Raw genomic sequence first — 24,070 nt, 5'->3', positions numbered from 1 at the left:
TCAGAGTTCAGGCCATTCTGTTCCAGAATGTGCCATGCTTGCTTTAAGCCCTATCTGAAAACCCTGCATTTAAGGCAAAACTGCTGGCTTTGCTTTTACTACCAAGCATATTTTTAACTAGTGTTTTGAAAGAGCCAGTAGTTTTGTATTGTGTCTGTCCCTCCAAAATGATAACTTCATCGGTGAAGGGAAAAACTTAAATGTAGGGGTTGGTTATGTGATGCTATATTAATTGCATCACAGTGTGCTTTCCTGAGCATATTGTGGATACATCTTTTTGAGAACTGCATGTACTGTGAGAAACACAGATGTAGATTTATTTTGTAGTTCGGTCCCATTCGGCCGGGCCAAAGCAGAAAAAGATACGTTGTTGCGTTTTAGTCCTGGTTTGCTTAGTGTTCACACCAGCATATTTAACATTGAACCAAAAGATGTAAACAAAAGTCATATGAGTAACAAGTGACAGCTGACTGGACAGATTTTACGATGTACAGTAACTGTGGTAAGGTCCACAGAACTTTCTGAATCATGCTGTTCTCTGTTCTGTCTGGGCTTGCTGGCTTTTATTGGTCTTGTTTTATCTGTCTGGTGATTTTAGAGCAATAAGCCAATCCCTCCCTGCATTACTGTGGTACTGTGGACGTGAAGTAGGGTAAAATCCTTGTAACAACCTAGAGTAGCTTTTTGCTTTTACAAAACGGAGAAAACTTGGCGCATAAATTATGTGTTAATGTGTGCAGTCAAATGTGTATATTGAGTATTCTTTAATGACTTCAAACATGCCTCAGCCCTGTTTTAAAACCAACATTATTCGTTCTATAATTACAGATTCAGAGCTTATGAAGAGATAATAAAACAAATGCACATGTCAAAACAGCATCAGAAACCCATCTTTTCCACATACCAAAGACATTATGCAGAGAGGAGGTGATGGCTCATTCTGTCTTTGGTTTGTTTAAACGTCTTTGGTCTGCATTTATACTGTAAATGAACCTTGAGTTCAGAGTTTGTTTTGAAGCAAACCAAGACCAACCTGCTCTGGGGATCTTAGTTTATTAACTGTTTTTTTTGGACAATTATTTGATTTTCCCTCATGTTCCTTCTCAAATAAGTGGAAAAAAAAACAGCCTTCTTTTAAATGTGGTTCTAGTGTTTTGCTGGTGCATGTCCTCCGTTCCAACATGTTTGTAGTCCCCAGAAAAACAAAGTGTTGTGGTATGCAGACAGGTGACAAATTAAAGGAGAAACCAACATCAGATGGGCCACCACAAGCTGCCAAAACAGCTTCCATGTGCCTTGGCAGGGAAATCTACAGTCTCTGGAACTGGGCTGGGAGGATGTAACAGCATTCTTCCAAAAATATTCCCTTCGTTGGTTTAATAATGGTGGTGAAGAGTCTGACATGTTGGTCCAAAATCTCCCACAAGTGTTCAGTTGGGTTTAGATCTGGTCTGCAAAGGCCATAGCATAAGATGTACTTCATTTTCATATTCATCAGATCATTCAGTGACCACTTGTAACCTGTGAACGAAGGTATTGTCATCCTGGAAGAGGACACTCCCATCAGGATCAAAATGTTTCATCACAGGATAAAGGTGGTCAGTCAGAATAACTCTGTATTTGTCTTTGTATTTATGCACTGCAACGTTGCTATTTTTTTATTAAGTAGTGGATGGACTGTAGCAGTCTCATCACGTCCTGTATTGACATTCTCGGTCACTTGAGGAGCGGCTGCTCTTCGTTTTTCCTTTTGCACTCTAATGCACAAGCATCACGCTCATTGAATATGTGCTTTCGACCAAAGTTTCAAACTCTGTTTAATGATGTCTTTCCTATAAGTCTGCATTCAGATGTCATTTCAGTCACTGTTCATATAGAAACACTGGCCAGTTGAGCAGTCTTTGGGACTGAAGCTCCTGCCATCTATGTCCCAATAATGAGCCCTCTTTCAAAGTCACTTAGATCCTTTCTTCTTGCCATAGTGATCGAAACTCAAGGTCATCTAGGCCTGCTCAGTATGTTTATACCTCATAGAGAATGATAGGATGTTAATTACATAATTGTATGCAGGACAGCTGTCTGGAAGAAACTTCACTTGTCATGTTTCACCTCTCTTTTATTCAGGTTTTCCATTTAATTTGCCACCTCTCTGTATGAATCATGAAAGAATCTTCAAGAATTGTAATTTTTTTTTTGTGTTTTTTGCCATACTGCCGACCATTGCTTTAATGTACGTTGATTTAAGGAGATTTTATTCTAATCAATTTCAAAACATTTTTAATTGATCTATCATGAAGTGTTCACATAACATAAAGGGCAGCATTTTAAAATGGTGCTTTTGTTTTTTTTCTGTTTCAATATGACAGCGACGACATAGTCATGCGAAGCTGATGATATAATGATATGATAATGTAATCAGTAAGTAGATGAAGTATCTTTTTATCGTTCAGCGTAGATTTATTATCTGTGATGATTTTGAAGCTACACAGCACAATTCTAGCCTTATCTGCCAAATTATGAAATTATAAATGTTGTACCGTTTTTTGCAAATCTTGCACTGAAGCCTCAGAAATAGCCTAAATATAAAATTGTATGTTTTTTTGATGCTGTATGTGAACAGACTTAATTCATTTGTAATTGTATTGCACTGAAATGACTTATAAAGATCTATGTGAGTTTGTACTGAATACCGTCAAAGTAAATGTTCTATTTCTCGTAATTTTCTAGACTCATTAGTTCTTTTTTTCCTGTCTTCCTGTAACTTCTGTTCTGGATTTGAGTGGGTTGTCAATGTCAGAACAGTAATGACTGGGGTATCTGCTCACTTGCCATGCTGCAGTAATACGTTCGCCTGTCACTCCGTTCTCGGCGGCTGGGGGCCTATGAATATTCAGCTTGGCTTTCAATTAAAATGTTGTTTGTCTCCGCCCCTTTGCGATGCTGTGCCCAGGCTGCTGCCAGCTCAGCCTTTTGCTGAGACGCTGTCAGATTGACTTCGGTCAAGAGTAGCACAATATGAATATGGAGTAAGTTATGATGTAGCAGCAATGTAGCAGCAGTGTAGCATTGTGGGTAGTGTATTGGTCTCCTAAAACTCACATAAAGAGCTCTAAATTCAAGAAAGAAACTTTATATTTGCAATGTTAATATAATCATATAAAAAGTTGAATGTGGTAGATTTTGCATCATATGAATTAGGGCTGTGAAGTCTATCATTTGTTAATCCTTATCGCAGAGTTAGCATTCTTAGTACTTTTGTTGCAGATGTAACCAAGCACTGAGTGTTTTATTGTATGCTGTGATCATCCTGGCCAAACCCAAATGTTGTTTGGCTGTTTGAACGAGTCAAGACATTCACACGATCCAACAAATGTAAATCATTTACATATGCAGGTATGTAATGCAGGCTGATCTTTAACCCTCATAATCTTAATATTGTGGCGCTGCCACTTGCTCAGGTTCGTAGGAAAGGCTCTAGAGGTGTGGTATGTAGAGCATAATTGCAGCGTGGGGCATATCATTTTGTATATCACTTTGTTCATTTGTATACTTGTTTATTTGTAGTAGGATACTTTGTTTTTGGCCCATGTGTAGTAGGATATGTTGTTTAAGGGGTTCTATGTAATAGGATACGACAAGCATTTTGGCTTATATGTAGTACAATACTTAGCTTTTGGCTCATATACAATTTTAGAAATAAAGGTACTGTGCAGGTACATTTTTCGTTCATCGAGATACAAACAATGTAAATGTACTCTCAAAGGTACAACAGTGATTTTAAGGTCCAATTGTGCACCTTAAATTAGTTTTACCCAGGTGAAAAGTACATATTTGTACCTTTTCATAACCTAATGTTTTAAAACAGAACAGTAAAATAAAAAGCCTGGAGACGAGATGGGGTATGTGGAGTCAGTACCACTTAGAAAATATAATTTCAATGGATTATGGTACAATCATGTTCTCTGACTAAAAGTACTGAGATGTACCCTTAAGGGTACCACCCCAGTGACAAGAGGGGTACTGCCCCAGTGACAGTTTCAGTACAGTATGTTACTTTTACCTTAGATATTTGGGTTTTGGCTCATGTAACAGAAATGTTTTGCCTTAAATAGCACAATACTTGGCATTAACTGTAAAAAAGTGGAATAATGCAAGATTATTTGAAACTAATATTACTAGTATTGTTTTTGTTCATCTAACCAACTCATTTTTCATTGCGTTATTTCATTTAAAATATCTATTTGGATTTAATTTAAAAAGTTAAATTGCTTGTTACCACACATAGTCTGTTTTTAGGTTGAACTAGTGAACTATTTTAAAAGTGTATTTGAGTTTTGTGTTATGCAAAAACTCAATTCCAAAAAGAGTTGGGACAGTATGTAAAGTGCAAATATGCATACAAAGCAGTGATTTTGAAATCTACTTTGACCTGTACTTGAACAAAAACAGTATGAAGACAAGATATGTTTTACCTTGTCAGCTTCATTTTTATTATATGCACTTATTCCACAATTGATGCTTGCAACATGTTGCTGCAAAAAACTGGGGCAATTTAAGACTAGGAATGTTCAAAAATGTTAAATGTTCAAAAGACACCCAAAACAGGCGATGCAATTATGCTTGGATATGAGAGGAGCAACCAGCTGAAGTCTAGTGCTTTATAAGCTTTATGATGGGTTGAAGGCTCACCACTTTGTTAAAAATGCATTAGCAAAAAATCTTAGGTATTTCACCCTCTACACTGCATGATATCTTCAAAAGATTCAGAGAATCCAGAGAAATCTCTGCGCAAAGGCAGAGGCCAAAAAGCACAAATGAATTGCCATGACTTTCGACCCCTCAGACAGCACTGAATTAAAAACCTGCATGTTTCTGTGATGGATATCAGGACTTCTTCAGGCTGGAGCTCGTTTGAAATAAACTGATGTACAGTGGAAACATGTTTTGCGGTCTTAGTGGGGGGTGTTTGTGGGCAACTTGCACACCTGTGAATGCCTCAATAACGCTAAACACATTTTAGAGCAACATATGCTGCCTTTTAGTCTTTTTCAGGGACGTCCATGCTTATTTCAGCATAACACCAAGCCACGTTCTGCACGTTACAACAGCATGGCTGGGCAGTCAGAGAGTGTGGGTGTTAGACTGGCCTGTCTGCAGTCCAGACCTGTCTCCCATTGAAAGCATGTCTTATTAAGCTCAAAATGTGACAGTAAAGGCCCTATATAGTTGCTCAGCTGAAGACTTGTATAACAAAAGAATGGCAGAAAATAATGGTTGGAAAACGGGACTAATTGGTGTCTTCAGTTCCCAAACGTTTATTAAGTGCTGTTAAAAGGAAAAGTGAAGTAACACAATGACAAACATGCTTTCGTCCCAGCTTTTTTGGAACAAATTGTAGGCATCGAATTTGGGTATTATATATTTTGGATATTATATATTTACAAAAAAACAATGAAGTTCATAAGTTAAATTGTATATTTCGACTTTTCAATTTAATAGAGGTCAAACAGAATATATTGATTATTACTTTCTGTTTTTATTGGCATTTCATTGAGGTTGTAGTATGATACTTTGGTTTTCACTTATATCTAGGAGGTTACTTGGGTGTTGACTCATACAGCAGGATGGAAGATATAGTAGGCTACCTTGTTTTTTGTCTGATATGTACTCTTAAAATGAAAAGTTTTAAATTGGTTATTGACTTAGATGTACAGTTGTATGACAAACCTTTAATTGGTATAGACTCTTTATGTTATATGAAGGTTCTTCAGACTTTTAAAAAGGTTCTTCACACCCACTTTCCTGATATCCAGAATGGTTTTAAAACGTATGTTGTTGCATTCTTGGCTTTTGGCTCATATGTAGTAGAATTTTAAAAACAATCCATCTAAACATACTATCTTTGAGGATCAGTGAGAAGGCACCTTTACAGTTGTGGCATTAGCAGTGGATTATTTGTATCATTACAGATTAAAAGTTCATTATCAAAGGACTTGCAGTGCCTCCAGCGACATGCGGTAGAAAGTAATCTGTTGACATGGCTATACTTAAGCATGTCTTTTATGTGGTTAGATGCCTGTTCCTGTTAACCGCTTGCCATTCATTTGTATCAGCAGGGGAGCCCTGAAATAAGGCATCAGCTTCACATAAATTCTCTCAGCCTTCGTTACTGATAGATGCTAAGAAATCTCGTTATGCGACTGGTTCGGTATGAGCGTGTTTGTTGTACATGTACAGACTAAAGGAAAGTGTCATCTTTCTACCGCAGCTTTAAAAATAAAGATGCCAGAAAGGGTTCTTTGGGTCAAAAGCTAAAGAAGAACACTTTGGGTTCCCTAATGAACCTTTCGATGGATGGTTTTTTTAAAAAAAAAATCTTTTAGTAAATGAGATTTGTGATGATGAAGAACCTTTTTAATTTACAGAACCAACATATAATTGGATCTATACCTGTTAAAGGTTTAGGCCAAGAACCACTGAAAAACATTTATATTTAAGGCTTCTCACAAGAGTAACTGCAACTGTATTTCTTGGGTTTTCAGCATCCTCAGTGTTCCCGTTCTTTGCTCCCTCACTGCATTGTTCCCCTCGTCTATTAGTATTTAAAAGAGGGTGTTATATGAAGATTATCACTACATGTGACAGGACCGTAGGGAACTTGTAGCATGGAAGGAAATCGGTGTGATATCCATTGTGGGCCTGCTGAATATCTGCGTAAACTGCAAGATTAATTTGAGCGAAGACGGCTTGCGAGGGGAGGACTAAATTTGTTCTTGGTTGTGGGAGGCCACGGTTTGTTAGCTTGATAATCCCCGCTCGCTGCACGTGGAAATGGGGAATTAATGAATATGAAACAGATATGCTCAGTGAGCTCATCTGTATCGGATGCATCACCATCTACAGTCAGTGATTCAAGGCGAGCAAATGTTTATGCCATCATGATTAGGTCATCATAACAGCTATTTTATTTCAAATTGCTCTGATTTACAGTGAGCGCAGTACATAGAACTGTTTAATATTCACTCGTTTCTTACTGTGTAGGCCAGTAGCTCGGGTTCTAGAGTTTCACTGGCATGTATATTCAGGTCTTTTACCTGCTCTAACACACAATGCCAACTCATCAGCTAATTAAATCTGGACATTGATTACTCACAGTATGTTTTATATCTGTCAGCTTTATCCTAATATGAAGGAAATATAAAGGTGGGAGATGGAAAGCTTGTTGTGGGGGGCCAATCCCCCTCCAAACCTGTGTATTGAAGTCTTTGCTTTCATTGTTTAGGCCCTTTATTAATACAATTTAAACGTTTTTCTATTTATTACTGTCCTTGTTTAAAAAAATCTCTGCCAGCATTTTATTAATTTATTTGCTTACCCAGCTGATACAGATACTGATCATTGAACTCAATAGTAATAACAAATGATCTGAAATCTGTGTGTATATATTAATTTGTTCTAAATGCTGTGCTGTGTTATATTAGCATGGAGCTTACATAAAAGTATTCTGTAATGTCAAACACCTGCGAGTCCCTTGACACAGCGATTTGCACAGCATGCCAACACGTTACAAAATGTACATTGTTCCCCAGATTCGATTTCACAATATGTCAAACTAAACGCTACATTTGGGAGAATTTGCTATTGCGTATGTACACTGTTTAGATGCATCTATTTTATCTTTGTAAATGTCAGATCAGTACTCTAGTGTTTAATGTGAGACAGCTGTAGTAGTCAGTAACAATGGGCGGTGTAATCCAAATGCATAGATTGGTTTGGGCTTAGTAGTAGTATGTTGTGGTCAAACATTTCTAATAGTATTGATATATATACATATATATTATAACAAAGCCCTGTAACAGTTCTGATGAACTAAAACCTGAGGAAGCATTTTTTAACTGGTACACCAGATGATGCTGCGTAGCACACCGAATTTTGTGACACCTGAGAATGTGAAACCTCTTTCACATTCACAGCCATGAGACTGCAGCCAAAAAGCAAAAGAAAAATGTGTAAAAAACACAGATAGGCCTTGAGACATGACAGCTGTGATGTTTGGACGACACCTTCAACATTATGTTGTACTGTGAGTGGGGTAAGGACTCACAATCATAATCGGCCAAGATCAGAATTGCTCTAACACGAAATCAGCAATTGGCCAATTTTTTATGTTTATTTTGGATCAGTGTTGGATCAGTGTTGTTTTTTATGATGTAAATAACATGAGGCAGGTAAATGCTGTATATGAAGACTGCTGCTACACCTGTACTAAAATGTTATAGCAGAATTATGCTTGACTCATTCCACTAAATAGCCGGTTGACTGACTTTTGATGTACTTTTTTATTTTGATTTCATGTCATTTAATGGATGGCAAGATCAGAATTGCATTTGGCCATAAAAATCATGATCATTTCATTCCTAGAGAAGAGAGTGTGTGACTGTAGGAGGGCAGAGAACTCTAAGAACTGGAGTTCTGGGTGGCTTCTACTTTAATCTATTTTAAAGAGTTAAATAAGGGAGTGACTTGAGAACTGTAGCAACTTCGATAAAGAAATTTTGTCACAGGAAATAGAAGGTAGAGATGGAAATTTACTGGAAGGAGAATGAGCTTCAGGAGTGGCTCTCCACCCAAACCTTATTTATTTTATAACAAAGGCTGTAAAAACTATGCTTACAATGTTTCAGCATTTGCAATCTAAGAATGTAAAATTGAATGTAATTGTAATTCATTTAGCATAACAGCAATATTAATGCCACATATCTAAGGCTTAAAGGCCTTTCTAAGTAGAACAGTATGTGGTAGAGCAGGCGAAACAAACTGTGCAGCTCAGGCCTAATTACAGAATGAACGCTGTTGTTTGTTGCTTAATTACTAAACAATAAAACGGTTGTGAGGCAGTTGTACATTTTTTCATCCCTCACCCACCCTGTTGATGAGGGAACAACAAACGCTTACAGCAATGCTTGATCCGTTCTCATATCTGTCACCTAGTCCTTTCAGGAACTTCCCAATTAAGTGAATTTCCATTGGCACAAAATAAAGGCCGTGACACTTTGTTTCAGTAATAAGCAAGACTGTAACACCTTGTGTAAGAAGGTGTCAACAGAACTGAGGTGCTAATTGAATTAACAAGTGACTTTATACGAGACATGCCTCTCTCCTTCAAAGCTGTATGACATACTGTCAGCTATGAAGATGGATAAAAAGTTCAGACAATATTCAGGCTTTGAGATGGCTGCTACGCTATAGCTATGTGGTGTTTTTGTCCATTTAATAGATAACAGCATGTCATACAGTGTCAGAAACCACATAAGCAAATCTATTTGTGATTGCTTAACAATCTGACACAGTTTTAGGGAAGCATGTGGTGATTCAGGTATGCAGTTAGCATGATGCTAATTGGTGGTATTACTTGTTTGCTTGAACAGCTTTGTTGCTCCAGCACAAAACTAAAGAAGTAAACTTTAAAATGTCTTGGCTGATAGACTACATTTTGGAGTAAACTGGTCAAATTTGATTTTTCATTTATCATTGACTGTTGAATTACTTTATTGTTCATGTGACTTTTTGAGTGAGCTCTGGAGCTCATTCAGAGCACAGTTTAGCTTGTTAAGCACTTATTATTAATTCGTCTGATTAGAAAAATGATTAGAAATTAGAAAAATGCTACTATGCCTCTTCATGTGTTTTCTTATTCAAAAAAGGTAAACCAAATAAAAATGGACCAATTGTTGACTTTGTTAGATCATATTATTACAGTAAGGGTGGGCGAAATAGATAACGTGATATATATATATATATATATATATATATATAAACAGCAAGACCTCATTTAAAGGCTGTAAAAACTATGCTTACAATGTTTCAACATTTGCAATCTAAGAATTTAAAATTGAATGTAAGAAACAAGAAAACCAATCAAGCAGTTCTTAAAAGTAAACTAGAAAAAGTGCATTTCCTGAAGTAACTGCAGAGTGATTGCGCAGCTTAAGCTTGCTAAGATGTTGCTAGGTGGTCGTTATGGTAACCCCGGTGGTTGCTAGAGTGTTGACACGTGGTTGCTATGGTATCCCAGGTGGTTGCTAGTAGGGCTGGGTGATAAATTGAATTTTATTTTCGATTACAATTTTGGCTTCCAATGATTATGAAAACAAGATAATCGATTAAAAAAATGAATAAACAACTACTGTGCCTCATTCCATTTTGCAGTGTTCTCGTTTTGCCTTGTGTTTTCTTAGTTTTCCTTTTATTTGTTTTTCAGTTGAATTTAAAGAATTTAAAGGAAATTTGCTGTTAAAAAGAAGTTTTTTTTTAAGTTCAGTAAATGCATGATGTTTCCAAAGTCAATGAGTAATTATGTTTAAATAATCGTGATCTCAATATTCACCGAAATAATTGTGATTATGATTTTTGCTATAATCAAGCAGCCCTAGTTGCTAGGGAGTTGCTAAGTGGTTGCTGGTGGTTTATAGAGTGTTACAAATGGACTTCTTTCTCGTAATATAAGCTGGGTGCTGACACTTTTGCGCCCCATTGGATCCTATGGGGAAAAAATTATCATTTAACAATGATTGTAACAAAACCATATGTCTGATCAAAAAGCTCTATACACACCATTCCTAATCCGACCAAACAATCCAGAATTGGAACAGTGTCAATATCCCAAAAACTGTAGGATAAGTTAGTGGACAAAGATCTGGCAGAAAAAGAAGAATACACCATCGCATAACAATAGTGTTTTCACTAATCACTGATTAATAAGATGAGATGATGTCACAAAGGGCTGACATACAGTTAGATACTTGCTAAGGCCAATACACATCAAAAGTTACATGAATAAATGACATGAAAATGTGAATTCTTTAGTTACAATTTTTACAAACACCTATGAAAACTGGAAATGGCACAATTTATTGTGGGGAAATATTGTTTGTGCAGTGGGCAGGGAAAGGAGAACGGGGAGTTTTACTGCCTTATTCTGGAGCTAAAGCTTGTGTGCTGTCACTCACAGCTGGGATCTACAGAGCTCAGTTTGAACTGCTTTTGGAGATGCACATCCACACTTGGCACAAAACAAACAGACCGAATGTCTTTAAGAGCAAGTAAGACATCTTATGCGCTTAGTGTGAAGAGTTTCGCTTCGTTCAGAAGCTGAAACTTTGAGTGCTTCCACATGTTTGTAGTCCAGTTTGAGCTGTTTTGGGAGAAAAAGTTTCAGTTGCTGGGACACAGCTGATCCGTCATCATGGTTATTGCCATGATAATGGATCATGGTTAGGGTTGACTGTTGGTCAGACAGTTAATGTCACCAGTAGAAGAAGCAGAAATCAATAATGTTGCAAATTCGCCTTCTGAAAAATTGCATTTAGGGTGCGAGATATTATCAGTGTGTAAACACCTTTATGCTGCAGCTTATGTAGTTATTAAACAATGTCTTTTTATGATATAGTTGTTCAGTGTTCTAGAACTACTGACAATACCTGTGACATACTCAGAAAAGCATTTGTGAAGTTATCACATTAATGATAACGTATCGTCATATCGCCCACCCCTAGTGCACAGCATAGTCAAACATTTTTGAACCTAATAGGAAGTGCACGTTTTAGACATTGCAGAGTAGAGATAAAGCCAGAACTGCACTTATCTGTTGTCTGATCTCTTTTGGCAGAAGTGCACGGAAGGCTTTGCTAGCAACATCATAAACAGTGGTGGTGCCATTGCCATGCGGAGACCGTCTTTGTGCTGCTGCAGTGCTGCAAGAGCCTCCGTTAGGACAAATTATTTATTACGTTCTCCTCAGAGGCCTGCGCTGGCAGCCTCCCATCTCTTCAATATAGTGGAGCACGACACCATACCACACGCTTCCATTAAGAGCTGAAATATGGCGCGCCATATTCCCAACAAGTGCCTCATTTGATAAACTCTTTGAGAAAAGAGATAGCAGCCACTTTAATACAGAAAAAATAAAATGTTTATTTGTTTTATCGGTTGCTAATGCGTTAAAAGGTGCCCCCTCTGACCCGATCCTCTCCGAGTAAATACAACAGGAAATATGAGGTTATTTATCTGAGGTTTCCCTTTCATTTAAAAAAAATGGTAAATTAAAAAAAAAAGAAGAAAACTGTTCTTGGCAACAGAATCTCTTTATCTCCCTCCTCTATACATCGACAATCAACGATTCTGCAAAGGCAATAAATGCGATCCAAAGAACGGTCAGACATTCCACAGAAGAAAACAACTATACATATACATGTCGTGACATTTACCTCTACCTAGTTATATAAAAAATGTACAGTGTCACATTTTTGTGTCTCAGTGCAAGTTCAGGAAGGAACAGAAATAACGGAAAAAAGAAAATCTGTGCCTCATGGCCCGTCCCAAAGTCCATACTTGTGGTTGCGTGTACTTGTAAGTGCACTCGTGCTTTAAATGTCCAAGTGTGTCCCATTTCACTAAACGCAAACACTTTCCAATATCCCATCAAATCAGAAATAGACCTCGGAAGTTGGGCATCATTCTGTAATTGCTGTCTTGCTTGTATTAGGATCTCAGGATCTAAGCTGGTTTTCTCAGTGATGAAAATGGTGTTTCAGAAAAATTGCCTCCATAGTGCTCTGTGGTAAACACAAATTCTCCAAACCTGAAACATTTTGTTCTGTGTACCTTTCCCCCGAATGTCACTGAGTCATTTAGCAATAAAAAAACAAATAATGCTATATGCTACAAGCAAGGAATACATCTGCACACTGAAACGATGTCACATGAAAATAAGTGTTATTAAACTAACACTGTTATACCAACGTCAGCTATTCAAACTGTTAGCTGCTACTGCCAAAGCAACTTAACTACCACATTTGACAAAGTTTGCTGGTTTGTGTGGGGTTGTACTAGGAGGTTGCCACCGTCATAAAAATATCTACTCAGTGCACAGCAGTGTTCGCTTGCATGTAGCAGTAGTTGTGTTTTGGCTCCATACTTCAGTGGATCCAGCAATGTTCAAATGAAAAATGTCGATATGACAACGTACCAGCTTTAGAACATTTTGTGAACCACATGGCAGTGATTTTCAAAAGATTTCTATAGAGAAAACCAGCCTAGACCTGATATGTGAATGACAACACATGTTCAGAGGTCTATAGGCCAAGTTTATATCCCACAGTTTAAAAAAAAAAACTTTCACAAAAAGTTAAAATTGTGGGAACTTCTGCAACTGGCTGTACCAGATCAGCACACGTGGTCCTAATCTTTTCCAGACACTGCCTCAGAATGCACTTAAAGTCAACCAGAAGCCAAAATTTGACATTACCTTGTTAGTTCATGCACCTGTTCATATTAAGCACAATTCTTCATTTAAAAGGTAAAGTGTAGTGACTTTTGCCCAAAACATTTTCTCATTTTGATTATGTCACGATGCACCAGCAGGCGAGGAATGACCAACCAATAATGTCATGTTTCACCTTTTTTTTCCCCAGCAATCATTGAGCGAAATGGTCAGCGAGCACCAAGACCCTAAATAATACACTGAGTGGCCTGCATAGGCATGAAACTGAAGCCCAAATCCGACCTGTACCAGTAACTTTGAGACCTGACCCGACCAGGCCTGACTGGTACTGCTAAATTTGAAATCCAAATACAATTATCTAACTCACGATAACCTAGAAGCCCAGATTATCACAAACGCAATTTTATAGCGCTTTGCTTTGTTAATTAGCTCCCGAATTGACTGACAGAAAATGAACAAGAATAGCAAAAAAAACTACACACTTATCTGAAAACTGAGTTTTTGCTGTACATTGAATTAACTGCTGGGAGCAAGGACTGAGATACTGATGTTGTTTCTGCAGAATAGCTGCGTCCACAGTAAATGTGTCACTGAAGAGGCGACATTAGTTCCATCGTAGCTCAAAAGGCTATCACAAGCTCAAAACTGTATGTGGCCAGTGTACTTTTGATCTGATGTTACAACCAGGTTAGAATGTTTTCACAAACATTTCCCTGACTCTGTGAATGTGTATGTGACAAACAGGCCGTTGCCCAACCCGGAACTCAATATTTTGTTGGGCCACGTGGTAGACCTCCTCTCAGAAATACATCACTGTATGAAAGGAAAACGCGCTGTGATTTCCGTTTCACGTCAACTTTAAGCAAGAACGTAAACAACAAGCGTGGACTTTGGAAGAGGCCACTCAAATATATATCCACAAACTGTCTTCTCTAATGTCAGCCAAACCCTAAAATAGTTTTGGTCTTTTTGGATTCCAGAGTTAACAATAAATAATTACATGACACGTCTGTACAGTCACCGTCAAATAGCAGCAGCATGTTCAGCTTAGACTTCTTAAAAAGAAACAACAGTGCAATACTGTTACCACCACAAACCATCCCAACATACCAGCAATGGAAAAAATGCTAATAAGAGTAGTAACAATAAAGAAATCAAAAGTAAACATAACAAACAGAAAACAACTCAAGTGTATTTACGTGTTCCCTCAGTCCGATTTTATTTACAGTGTGATGACGAGTTCTCTGGCTTTGTTTTCCCTTTTTTTTCAATTCCAAAGGGAGGAGAGAAAAGGCAAACAGATGTCCGTGTGTTTGAGAAGCGTGTGGAGTGTTATCAGCTGGTGCAGATGCTGTTGATGGTGATGATGGCCGGATCCACCAGGCCCATCTCCTCGTGCTCGTTGACACAGAGCTGGTAGCCACAGCCTCGGCGGCGCTTCAGTGGGGTCACTTTGGCGTCGGGCTTGGCGCGTGGTGGCAGCAGGAAGCCCACACTGCCTGCGATCAGCATGTGCCAGATGCTGTGGATGTAGAAGTAGTTCTCCTCTGTCTCCACAAAGGCATACAGTGCCACGGCCGACGTGGCGATCATGGTGCCTGGGAAGAGGAAGAAGACCCAGCGCTTCCAGGTGGGTGGATAGCAGCGGCGACGGCGGATGGTACGCACAGTCTGAAAAAAAATGTAATTGTAAATTAGAATTTTTATATGCAAATTTGCTTCTTTCTGATGTTATACATTCACATACATAAGAACGATGAAATGTATCAGCTCTAACTTCCACCAGAGGGCAGTGTAAAACCTGTGTCTTATCTGTTTAGCTTTATTAGACGCTGTATTATTTATGAAATACTACTGCAGCTGACTAAACACACTGGTTGAGGAGCTCAGATGGTCTCTGGCGCTGAGTAGCAGAGTACAAAGCACAGCTGTAGCACATAGGAAGCATCACAGAAAAGCACTGATAACCAAGAAGCTGTACTCTTGGAATCCTAATGGAATAAAACTCCATCTTGAGTTTTCTTGTTTAAGTGATCTGATCATAGTCTGATCACAGTGCGTCCTGGTGTGTTTACACCTGGCTTTTCATGTGGTCAGCGCAATCCAAACTTGATGCAATGTGTTACATTTGCAATGTGATCATTTTTTCCTGTAACAATGTAGTGTAATGAATTTAGTTATACTCGTGTCTTTAAGACAAGTAAATTAAATATATGCACTGCATTTAAAATATACACTCTGCTAAAATAAAACCTCTGCTACTGTTTCATGCTCTGTATTCTGATCATGTTATTTTGCTCATGTGAGCGTTTTTATAGTCATTTTTTTTCTTGTGTGGACATTTTTGAAAAAGTAAGCTCTTAAAAACATAAACATACTGTTATGTATAAAATGAAGAAAAGTATATCTCCTAGCTAAATACAGTAGTAACTTGCATCTTGGAGCCTGAATTTTGTCCAAGATTATAATTTGAGATTTGTTAACTTGGCGCTGTATAACACCAGCGTGTTACAACAGGCATGCAGTTAGTATAATGCTAATTGATATATAATCTTCCATTACTTGCTAGCTACATTAGCCATTACACAACTAAAGAAGTAAACTTCAGACACCAGACTTGTCTTGGTTGATCGCTGACATTCAGGATAAGTGCAAAACTGATGTAATTTTTTACCTGCTCATACTCAACAGACCAAAGTACAGGATGTACTTGATATACCCAAATGTGCAGCAAGAATAATACATTCTCCTGTCCTCTCACATATTTTGTTCCATTTGTGCTCACCAGTCTTTGATGTTCATTACCTTCTTCAATGCAGTAAACAAGATTTTGCCCAAGGTTACAAATACAGACAAAGTTATACATGACATTAGCACAACAATGACTCTTATTTAATGATAGGATGCTAAGTAAGGCCCTAGGTCATACTATAGGCATTCAGTCATGGTCTGTTTATTGCAATGCTGTATTGATTACTAATGGATGTATATTTAACCATGAATTTGCATGAATAGTATTGTGATAATGGCACTGTATAAAGTATGACCCATCCCAACAACATCATCGCTGTCCAAAGAAAAATCTTCAAAATGGCAACTTTAGGAGAGAGGCCAAAAATATTATTTAGTTTTAATGTAAGTTAATGCACAATAGTTTCATTCCAAGCGATTTTGGAGCATTCTGTTGATATTTCATCATGAAATCTTCACACAAAGTAAAGAGCAACAGCTGTGCTCAAATGTTTTTGGATAGTTATGATAGGTATAAGAACAATGGTTAAATATCAGAACTACAGCCCACATTTAGCTGCATATATATCCACATATTCCAGCTACAAGACAGGAACACATTGAGAGATACTTCTAGGTTCCACAGTTAAATGCATACACTTAAGCTGGTGGCCATGGTGAATTCATAGCTGTAAAGTGCTTCAACCTCCATGGGTCCAGATATTTATGAAGACTGCTGGGTTAGAGTGCTACAAGCTGGAGCACTAAGCCCAGTCACACATGCTCCCTCCCTCGACACCACGCACTCCATTATTCCATATCACTCGGGCTTTCATTGATGCCATTATCAGTAATGCAAGCACTTCACCGTGGACCAGCTTTTCACAAGAGCACTCACTGCATCGGGGGAAGAGTTGTAAATGCAATCATGAAAAAACTACGCGCTTTTTCAAACCTGGAGCTTCTCAGATTTAGTGCCATTCTTTCTCCGGCCATATCGCTGGAGAGTGGACCGTCTGTTATGGTCTGACCCTTTGCGATGCTAATGTAACATTTAAAGCTGGGGAGATAAGCCATGGCTCCATTTTGCCACAGAGCGCTCTCCACAGCTACCATGCTGATAGTTTTGACCAGCATGCGGCCTTGCCAAACACTCTGTAGACACACCAAACTTGTTACTCTCTGAATGTACAGAAAGAAGAATAATGCATTCTCCTTTCTATCCACCTGTTTTCTTCCATTTCCGCTCTGCATTTCTGCTACTATCCATGCAAACCAGTATTTCACCCAAAGTTATCAAGGTCATCCATGCCTAGACAGAGACTGTCCATGAAAAGCCAGACAGTTTAAACTCTGAACATGTTAAATGTGTTCTGACACATCATATTTGGCAGGTGACTGCCTGTGATTACACCAATTGAGTCCATTATTTTTGATTTTTTAGAGGAGGAATATTGCTCCACTAAGGCACATGCTTAAAAATAAAGGTGCCAAAAAGGTTTCCTTAGGGCAACTCTAAAGATAAACCACTTTTCATTCCCAAAAGAACCTTTCAGTGGATGTGTCTTTAAAGTGTGAAGATCCTTTATAAAATTTAAAGAACCTCTACAAGTTTAAAAGTTTTCCCAAATCTGCATGTCCAAGCCAAGAACCCATTTAGGAACCTTTATTTTAAGAAGTGCAGATGTTTCAAAATCTGTAATATTGAGTTCATATTGTAAAAAAAAACAATGACATGTAAGGCCAGAGGTACATACAAGCGCAGGCGCAGTGCAAAATGGGCCCACAATGCACCTAAATGCATTGTAAGATTCAGTAAGACAAGAGCTTAAACTATGCGTACCCCCACCCACTAACTGCTCAGTTGTGAGGGGTAAGGTTCAACAGGCACAGTGAAATAACAGCCGTTAACAAGCTTGAAACAAAACAGAAAATGAAAGTTCAGTGATGAACAGAGAACAGTGATAATAAATAAGTTTTTTTCCTATTAAAACATTCTTCAGAAGTGTTATTTTACTCCATGACATGACACAAACACACAGACTATGCACAGATATCACTGCCACATCCCACCACTGCGTTTTCTCACACATATATCTGGTCCTGAGAGTCTAAACAGCATTATTCTGATAGTAATCATTCGTTAGGCACATGTTTGAGGTACATGCCTCCATCTAACCACTGCGTATGCTGCCATTGTAAAAGGAAAGGCCTCTTTTGAGACCTCATGATAATTTATTCCTGATTTTAAAGATGGAGGTAAATTGACTCAAAACTGGTCACTGTGAGTTGCTCAAACTTTAGTACATCCAGCAGAATATGTAATTGGCAACATGTGTGATATCTCTTCCTTCTCGGTGCAAGAGTCAGTCATTATGTCAATCAGTTAGAAGCCGTTTCCAAGAGTTGGTTTGCATTACATCTAAATATCTGTACAATACCATTATGTGACAAAAAAATGAAACAAATTTATGTTAAAAAATCAAATTTCTTTGTTAAGTTTTGCCTGAAAACAAAGGATTTAACATTCAATGAAAAATTATAAGTTTTTTTTTCTCCATACTATCTAGGTAGATACCGCCAAGCAGCCACTCCCATTGGTTAGGACTTCAGGAGCCGACCTGAAGGCCTAACTTGTCAGATTAACCACTAACATAATTAGGAACTAACAGTGAAATCAACCATTGTATTGTCCAATCAATCTTGTGAGATAAAACTGATTCAATCAGTAAGTCAGTCAGTCAAATCCGTCAGTTAGAAGCAAGTTCCATGAGGTGCTTGACACCTAAACATCTGTACAATACTACTATGAGAGAAAAAAGTGAAAGCGGTAAAAATTAAGCATCTAACGAAACTATTCCATTACTATTCCAATAACAACTTAATTCATCCTATTTTTTCATAGAATGACAGTAAACAGCAACTTGGAGTTTCACCTGATTTGAACCATTACATGAAACATCTGTACATCAAAGGTAAATACTTTTCAAGCTGTGACAGAACAGTTAGATGTAGATGTAGTTAAAGTTGCATTTACCACTATTTCATAACCCTCCATCTTTCTCTCATAAATATGCCTCTTTTAGTCAAATAGGCCTTTCCTGTCAGCAAAATACAGATGATCCTTGACAGCTATTATACATTTTCAACAGAAAGTTGGGTTTTTGATGGATTTTCAGATGACTTATCAGCTGTGCTTCGCCCTGTTCTTTTATTTCCACACCCACACAGCTAGTACACTATGTCCAACCTTTTATTCTCGCGTCCAAGAAGTCTTCTCCAGCGTTTTTCCTTTATTCTTAAACTTTTGACACTGTGTGTTCGGATTGTGTTCCCTCTCTTGCCTTTCAATGAGCCGAGCAGGCTTCTGCCCACCGCAAAGCAGAACATTTTCATTAATTGGCAATGCCTGACTTGAGCTGTTCTACATTGCGACACTTTCTCGGGTTCTGTTCTTTGTGGTTCATTGCGTAGCCCATGCTAAAGGTGTCATCTGTGATTGATGCCTATATCTCATGCGCTGTACCATCTTGCTCGTGCTCATGCACTGGAAAAGCCTCTGTCACAAATTCATATCTAGGGAAGAGAATATATCTGAGGATGTTCTGAACACGATCCACAATTTCTTTTGCTAGTCATTGAGAACTAAATATCTCTATATGTAGTGTCTCGCTTTGATGTGTGTATATATAGATATTGGTATATTGGTAATACTCTAAAAATTTTAAATGCTTGTTTTCAGAATGCTGAAGTGTAAGCTGTACCAAATCGTTACATGAAAATGTATCTTGAAATGAGTGCAGTCATAAAAAATGGACACACATTTCATATAGGGCTGCAACTATTGAAATATTTTCAGTTTTTAATAATCTTTCAAATAATATCCTGAATATAAAAATTTTAGTAACAGCATAGAAACAAAAACATTTTTATACTTATTGTTGGCTTAATTATTATTGTTATTATTGCACTAATCAATACATTGTATTGATTTATTTTGCTAATAAATAAAACATAATTGAAATACAACAAAGTAATGAAAATTTGCTGTTAAATAATTATTTCATAGCAAATTAAAATGCTTATCCCACCTAATCTGGCAACTCTATAGCAGAAACAGGGTCTTTTTAACCGTCGTCTTGACAACGGGAACTTTTCTCAGTGAACAGGGGAGTGCTGAAGGTTTTTAAAGGTTTTTAAGCCACTCAAAAGAGAACGTGCTAAACTGAATCATTTTCCTGCTGCTCTGGACCACAACTGAAGGCCCGCTAGCTAGCTATTACAAAAGCTATGGGAAATAGAAACTGAGACTGGAAAGAGCGACACCCTGTTTAAACTTCCACTTTATAACACTTTAGTTTTGTTTTGACATTTTCACTGCTACCCGTAGATTACTAACCTTCTTAACTAGTTTTCCTGTAGGTACAGATTTGTGTGGGTTTTAAAGTAAGGTAGGAGTAAATTAATGAGTAATGAGATTACTTTTACAGACAGAAGTAATTAGTAATTTATAATGGATTATGATTACTTTTTTGAATAACTTCCCCAACACTGTGTATAATCATGCATAATTTAACTTTAAAGAAAGTTTATTAAAGTTGGATTTTTATTACTTAAACATGTTACTCCAGTAGAGCATTGTTGTTTTAGAAAATTACTATAGCCTCGAAATTTGTGTCTTGGGTAAATAACACAATGATACACTATATGGACAAAAGAGTTCCTCCGTACTAATAAATCATGTCTATATGGGGCTCGCTTTGTGCCCAGGGGCACAGTCATGCTTGAACAGGAAAGGGCCTTACCTGAACTGTTACCACAAAGTTGAAAGCATTTAACTATCTAAAATGTCTTTGTATGCTACTGGCTGAGCCCAAACCCTGAAATACAGCCCATTATCCTTCCTCTACCAAATTTTAATGTTGGCACTATTCGCGTTCATGTACGCATGGTCTAACGCTGTGTGGTTGAGCTGTTGTTGTTTCTAGATGCTTCTATTTCACAATAAAAACAATAGACTTGTGGCAAAGGAGGTATCCTATGACAGCGCCATGTTTAAAGTCATGATGAAGATGTTCGGTATCACCAATTCTTCTGCCAGTGTTTAGAGGTTGCATGGCTAGGTGCCTAATTTTATGCACCTGTTATCAATGGGTGTGATTGAAAAATGTGATAATTAGGGGTATCCATATAAAATGTGGCAAAAAATCAGCATTCAGTTCCAGAAAAGAATTTTCCAGAATCCAGAATTTAATTATTTTAAGTAAGGCTTCAAAGTGTGAATTCCTAAATGAGAACGGATTGGCTACCGGAGGGAAGCAAAGTCAATTCAGCTCAATTTTCAACATCTTCATCATCTGTTGTAAATGAAAGGTGGGATTAGGTGGCCTACATCCATAATCTTGAATACAAAGTGCTCCGCAAAATGCATTCACTTATCCGGTATATTCAGAAAAGGCATTCATCAGTAAAATAGACTTAATCTACCACCTTCGTGAGAGATCTGAGAGAGAGCGGATATTGATCAGATGGAGCATGAATCGATGCTTCCTTGACACTTGCCAGGTTGGAATTCTGGCATTTTGCGCCTCAAATTTAGCTACCGCTTTTCTCACAGCTCGATGCTGAAAACAATTAAACCACGCTGCGGAGCAAGAGCGGCTCATATGGCTCAGCTATATTTGGCAGCGTTATGATTCCGTTCACACTATCAAGCCCGCTCATGTTTTCTGCAGGCGCTCTGCCATATGAAAGGCTATTCCTGAAATATTTATTTCTTTACTTTCAGAGCCATGATTGAGGTAAAAGTTCAACTTTTGTTGCTATTTTTGCTAAAAATGTGGGCAGGCCTCAGGAAGGCGCTCGCTAAAAACAATGGCAATGATGTTATTCTAATTTATCACATATCTCTCTCTCTCTCTCTCTGTTTCTTTGTCTCACTTGTTCTCCCTCTCTCTCATTTCATCCCACTTTGTCTCTCTATCCTCCTCTTCCCGTCACACATTGCTTCCACACGACTGCAGCCCTCTGCTCTGCTCCACTGATCTAATTTGAGCTAGTCTGCGCACATTCACCATGCTAAGCCTTGCCGAAACAACACGATAAACAAGCTGATATTAATGATCCTTAATAGATAAGCACAACATATTCACGCTGTGCGGTCATGGTGCTTTGCAGGCTAGATGAATTGTATTTTCAGCTTTCAGTGAAAAAAAAACATACCTGAAAACCACAAAGATGAATGCTTTGAGATTTGTCTATGTGGGATGCAGACAGAGAAAGAAAGATGAAGACATTAGCTAAAGGCATTAACATACGGCTATTAAGTACCAAAACTATGAGGAATAGCACGACAAAGGCTTTGATTATGCTGGTATTTAGCCTGCTAGCGCTTGTCAGTGGTTACCCTTGAATTTCCATATATACATCATTTGCAGCCCATATATAGATCAAGAATATTACATTGTATTAGATGGTCCATATTCTACAAAAAAGAGCTTGTTTTTCCAGGCTGATATAAGTAAATTACCTCTGTTCTGACTGGCTGATTCAAAAAGGAATCCAGGCTAAACACTCCTTATAACCTCTAAGTGAATGGGCAAGGCTAATCTGATGTAGGCTAAACAGGCAGATATATGTAAATGTGTGTTTTTTGTGACATCACAAAAACAGCAGGTTCAAAACTCTCAGAAATAAAGGTGTGAAACTGTCACTGAGGCAGTACCCCCCTTTCTGGTACCCTCAAGGGTACATCTCAGTACCTTTAGTCAGGGAACATAATTGTCCCTTAATCCGTTGAAGTTATATTTTCTAAATTGTATTGATTCCACACATCCTGTTTTGTCTCCAGGTTTTTTAAATGTTCTGTTTTAAAACATTAGGTTATGAAAAGGTACAAATATGTACTTTCACCTGGAAAAACTTATTTAAGACACACAACTGGACCTTGAAACCACTGTTGTACCTTTGAAAGTACATTTACATTGTTTGTACATTGGTGTATCTGCACAGTACCTTTACTCCTACCAGTGTAGGGTGTGGAAAATTTTGAGAAAGTTTTCATCTTACACTGTGAATAATGGTTGCTTGGTATAGTAACAAGCAATTTAACTGGATTTATTCAACTCACATGACTTCGCATGAAACTATGTAAAGCAAAATTTCACATCAATTGAGATCTCAAAAACACTTCCACTTTTCCAGTGTACTGCATTTCAATAAAACAAGGAAAGTCTTTTTCCATGATGTGGGCCCTTTAATATTGGCCTTCACAACAATACAAACAGAACAAGGTACATCTATTTGCTGTAACAAAAAGCAGCGTGACAAAACAAAAGTGAGATGTAGTACGTAGTATGTAAAAATCTAGTCATGATTAAATATACAGTAAATATTACTTTCATGCAACTGTGCTGTAACAATATTTTGTGCCTCGAAGTAAATGGCAGCTGCTGCACAGCTTAAAAAACTTTCTCCCTTTTCTGTATGTATGAGCTCATCCATTTTCATGTAATGAAATGTCTGTTGCCTGCTGGGTACGCTGGTGCCTATACTTTATTCAAAACCTCATTTACAGCTCATGTTTTCAACATAAACATGGAGGTAAGGGAAAAAAATAATCACACAAGGAAAATGTCGGGCTTTCTGACTTTTCTCTAGTCTCTCTAGTCTTTGTCCTCCAAGAACAGCAGATATAGACCAGTCTCTTCTCCACCCCTAAATCGATTAGCGTAACTTGCTAGGCACATTCAGCAAATGATTCATGCTCATCAGTTTCACTTCACCTCATGGAGACACCACTCACTCTTCTCCACTTTATCCTGCCTCATATCCACCACTGCGTTCGACTCAAGGGAGGCTTCTCTAAAGCCAATGTTCACATCACGCTTTGGTGTCAGAGGCTACGGCTAAGCCCCCTCCTCTCCCAACACCCATTATTTTTTATCTGCTCACTTCAGGAAACACATTATGGCCCGGAGAGGAGTTAGTGAAAAGAACAAGCTGACTGGTAATGGAACTATAAGGGCATGACTAATACCGTCTGGATAAGGTAATGTC

The 24,070-nt window shown here is 37.9% G+C and overlaps 1 protein-coding gene across 1 annotated transcript in view; it reads right to left on the bottom strand.

The window, feature by feature from the left end:
• Window positions 1-13,804: 13,804 nt before the first annotated feature.
• tmem8b (transmembrane protein 8B) overlaps window positions 13,805-24,070 on the bottom strand; it is a 70,868-nt gene continuing 60,602 nt past the window's right edge. The window contains exon 9 of the mRNA XM_036599150.1: window positions 13,805-14,953. Within this exon, the coding sequence (XP_036455043.1) occupies window positions 14,618-14,953 (336 nt within the window). The 3' untranslated portion in view covers window positions 13,805-14,617. The remainder of the gene's footprint in view (window positions 14,954-24,070) is intronic.

This window comes from Colossoma macropomum, unplaced genomic scaffold, assembly GCF_904425465.1.
Source record: "Colossoma macropomum unplaced genomic scaffold, Colossoma_macropomum, whole genome shotgun sequence".
NCBI classification, from domain to species: Eukaryota; Metazoa; Chordata; class Actinopteri; order Characiformes; family Serrasalmidae; genus Colossoma; species Colossoma macropomum.
Note: the sequence above shows the minus strand (reverse complement) of the source record. Positions and strands in the feature narration are given on the sequence as shown.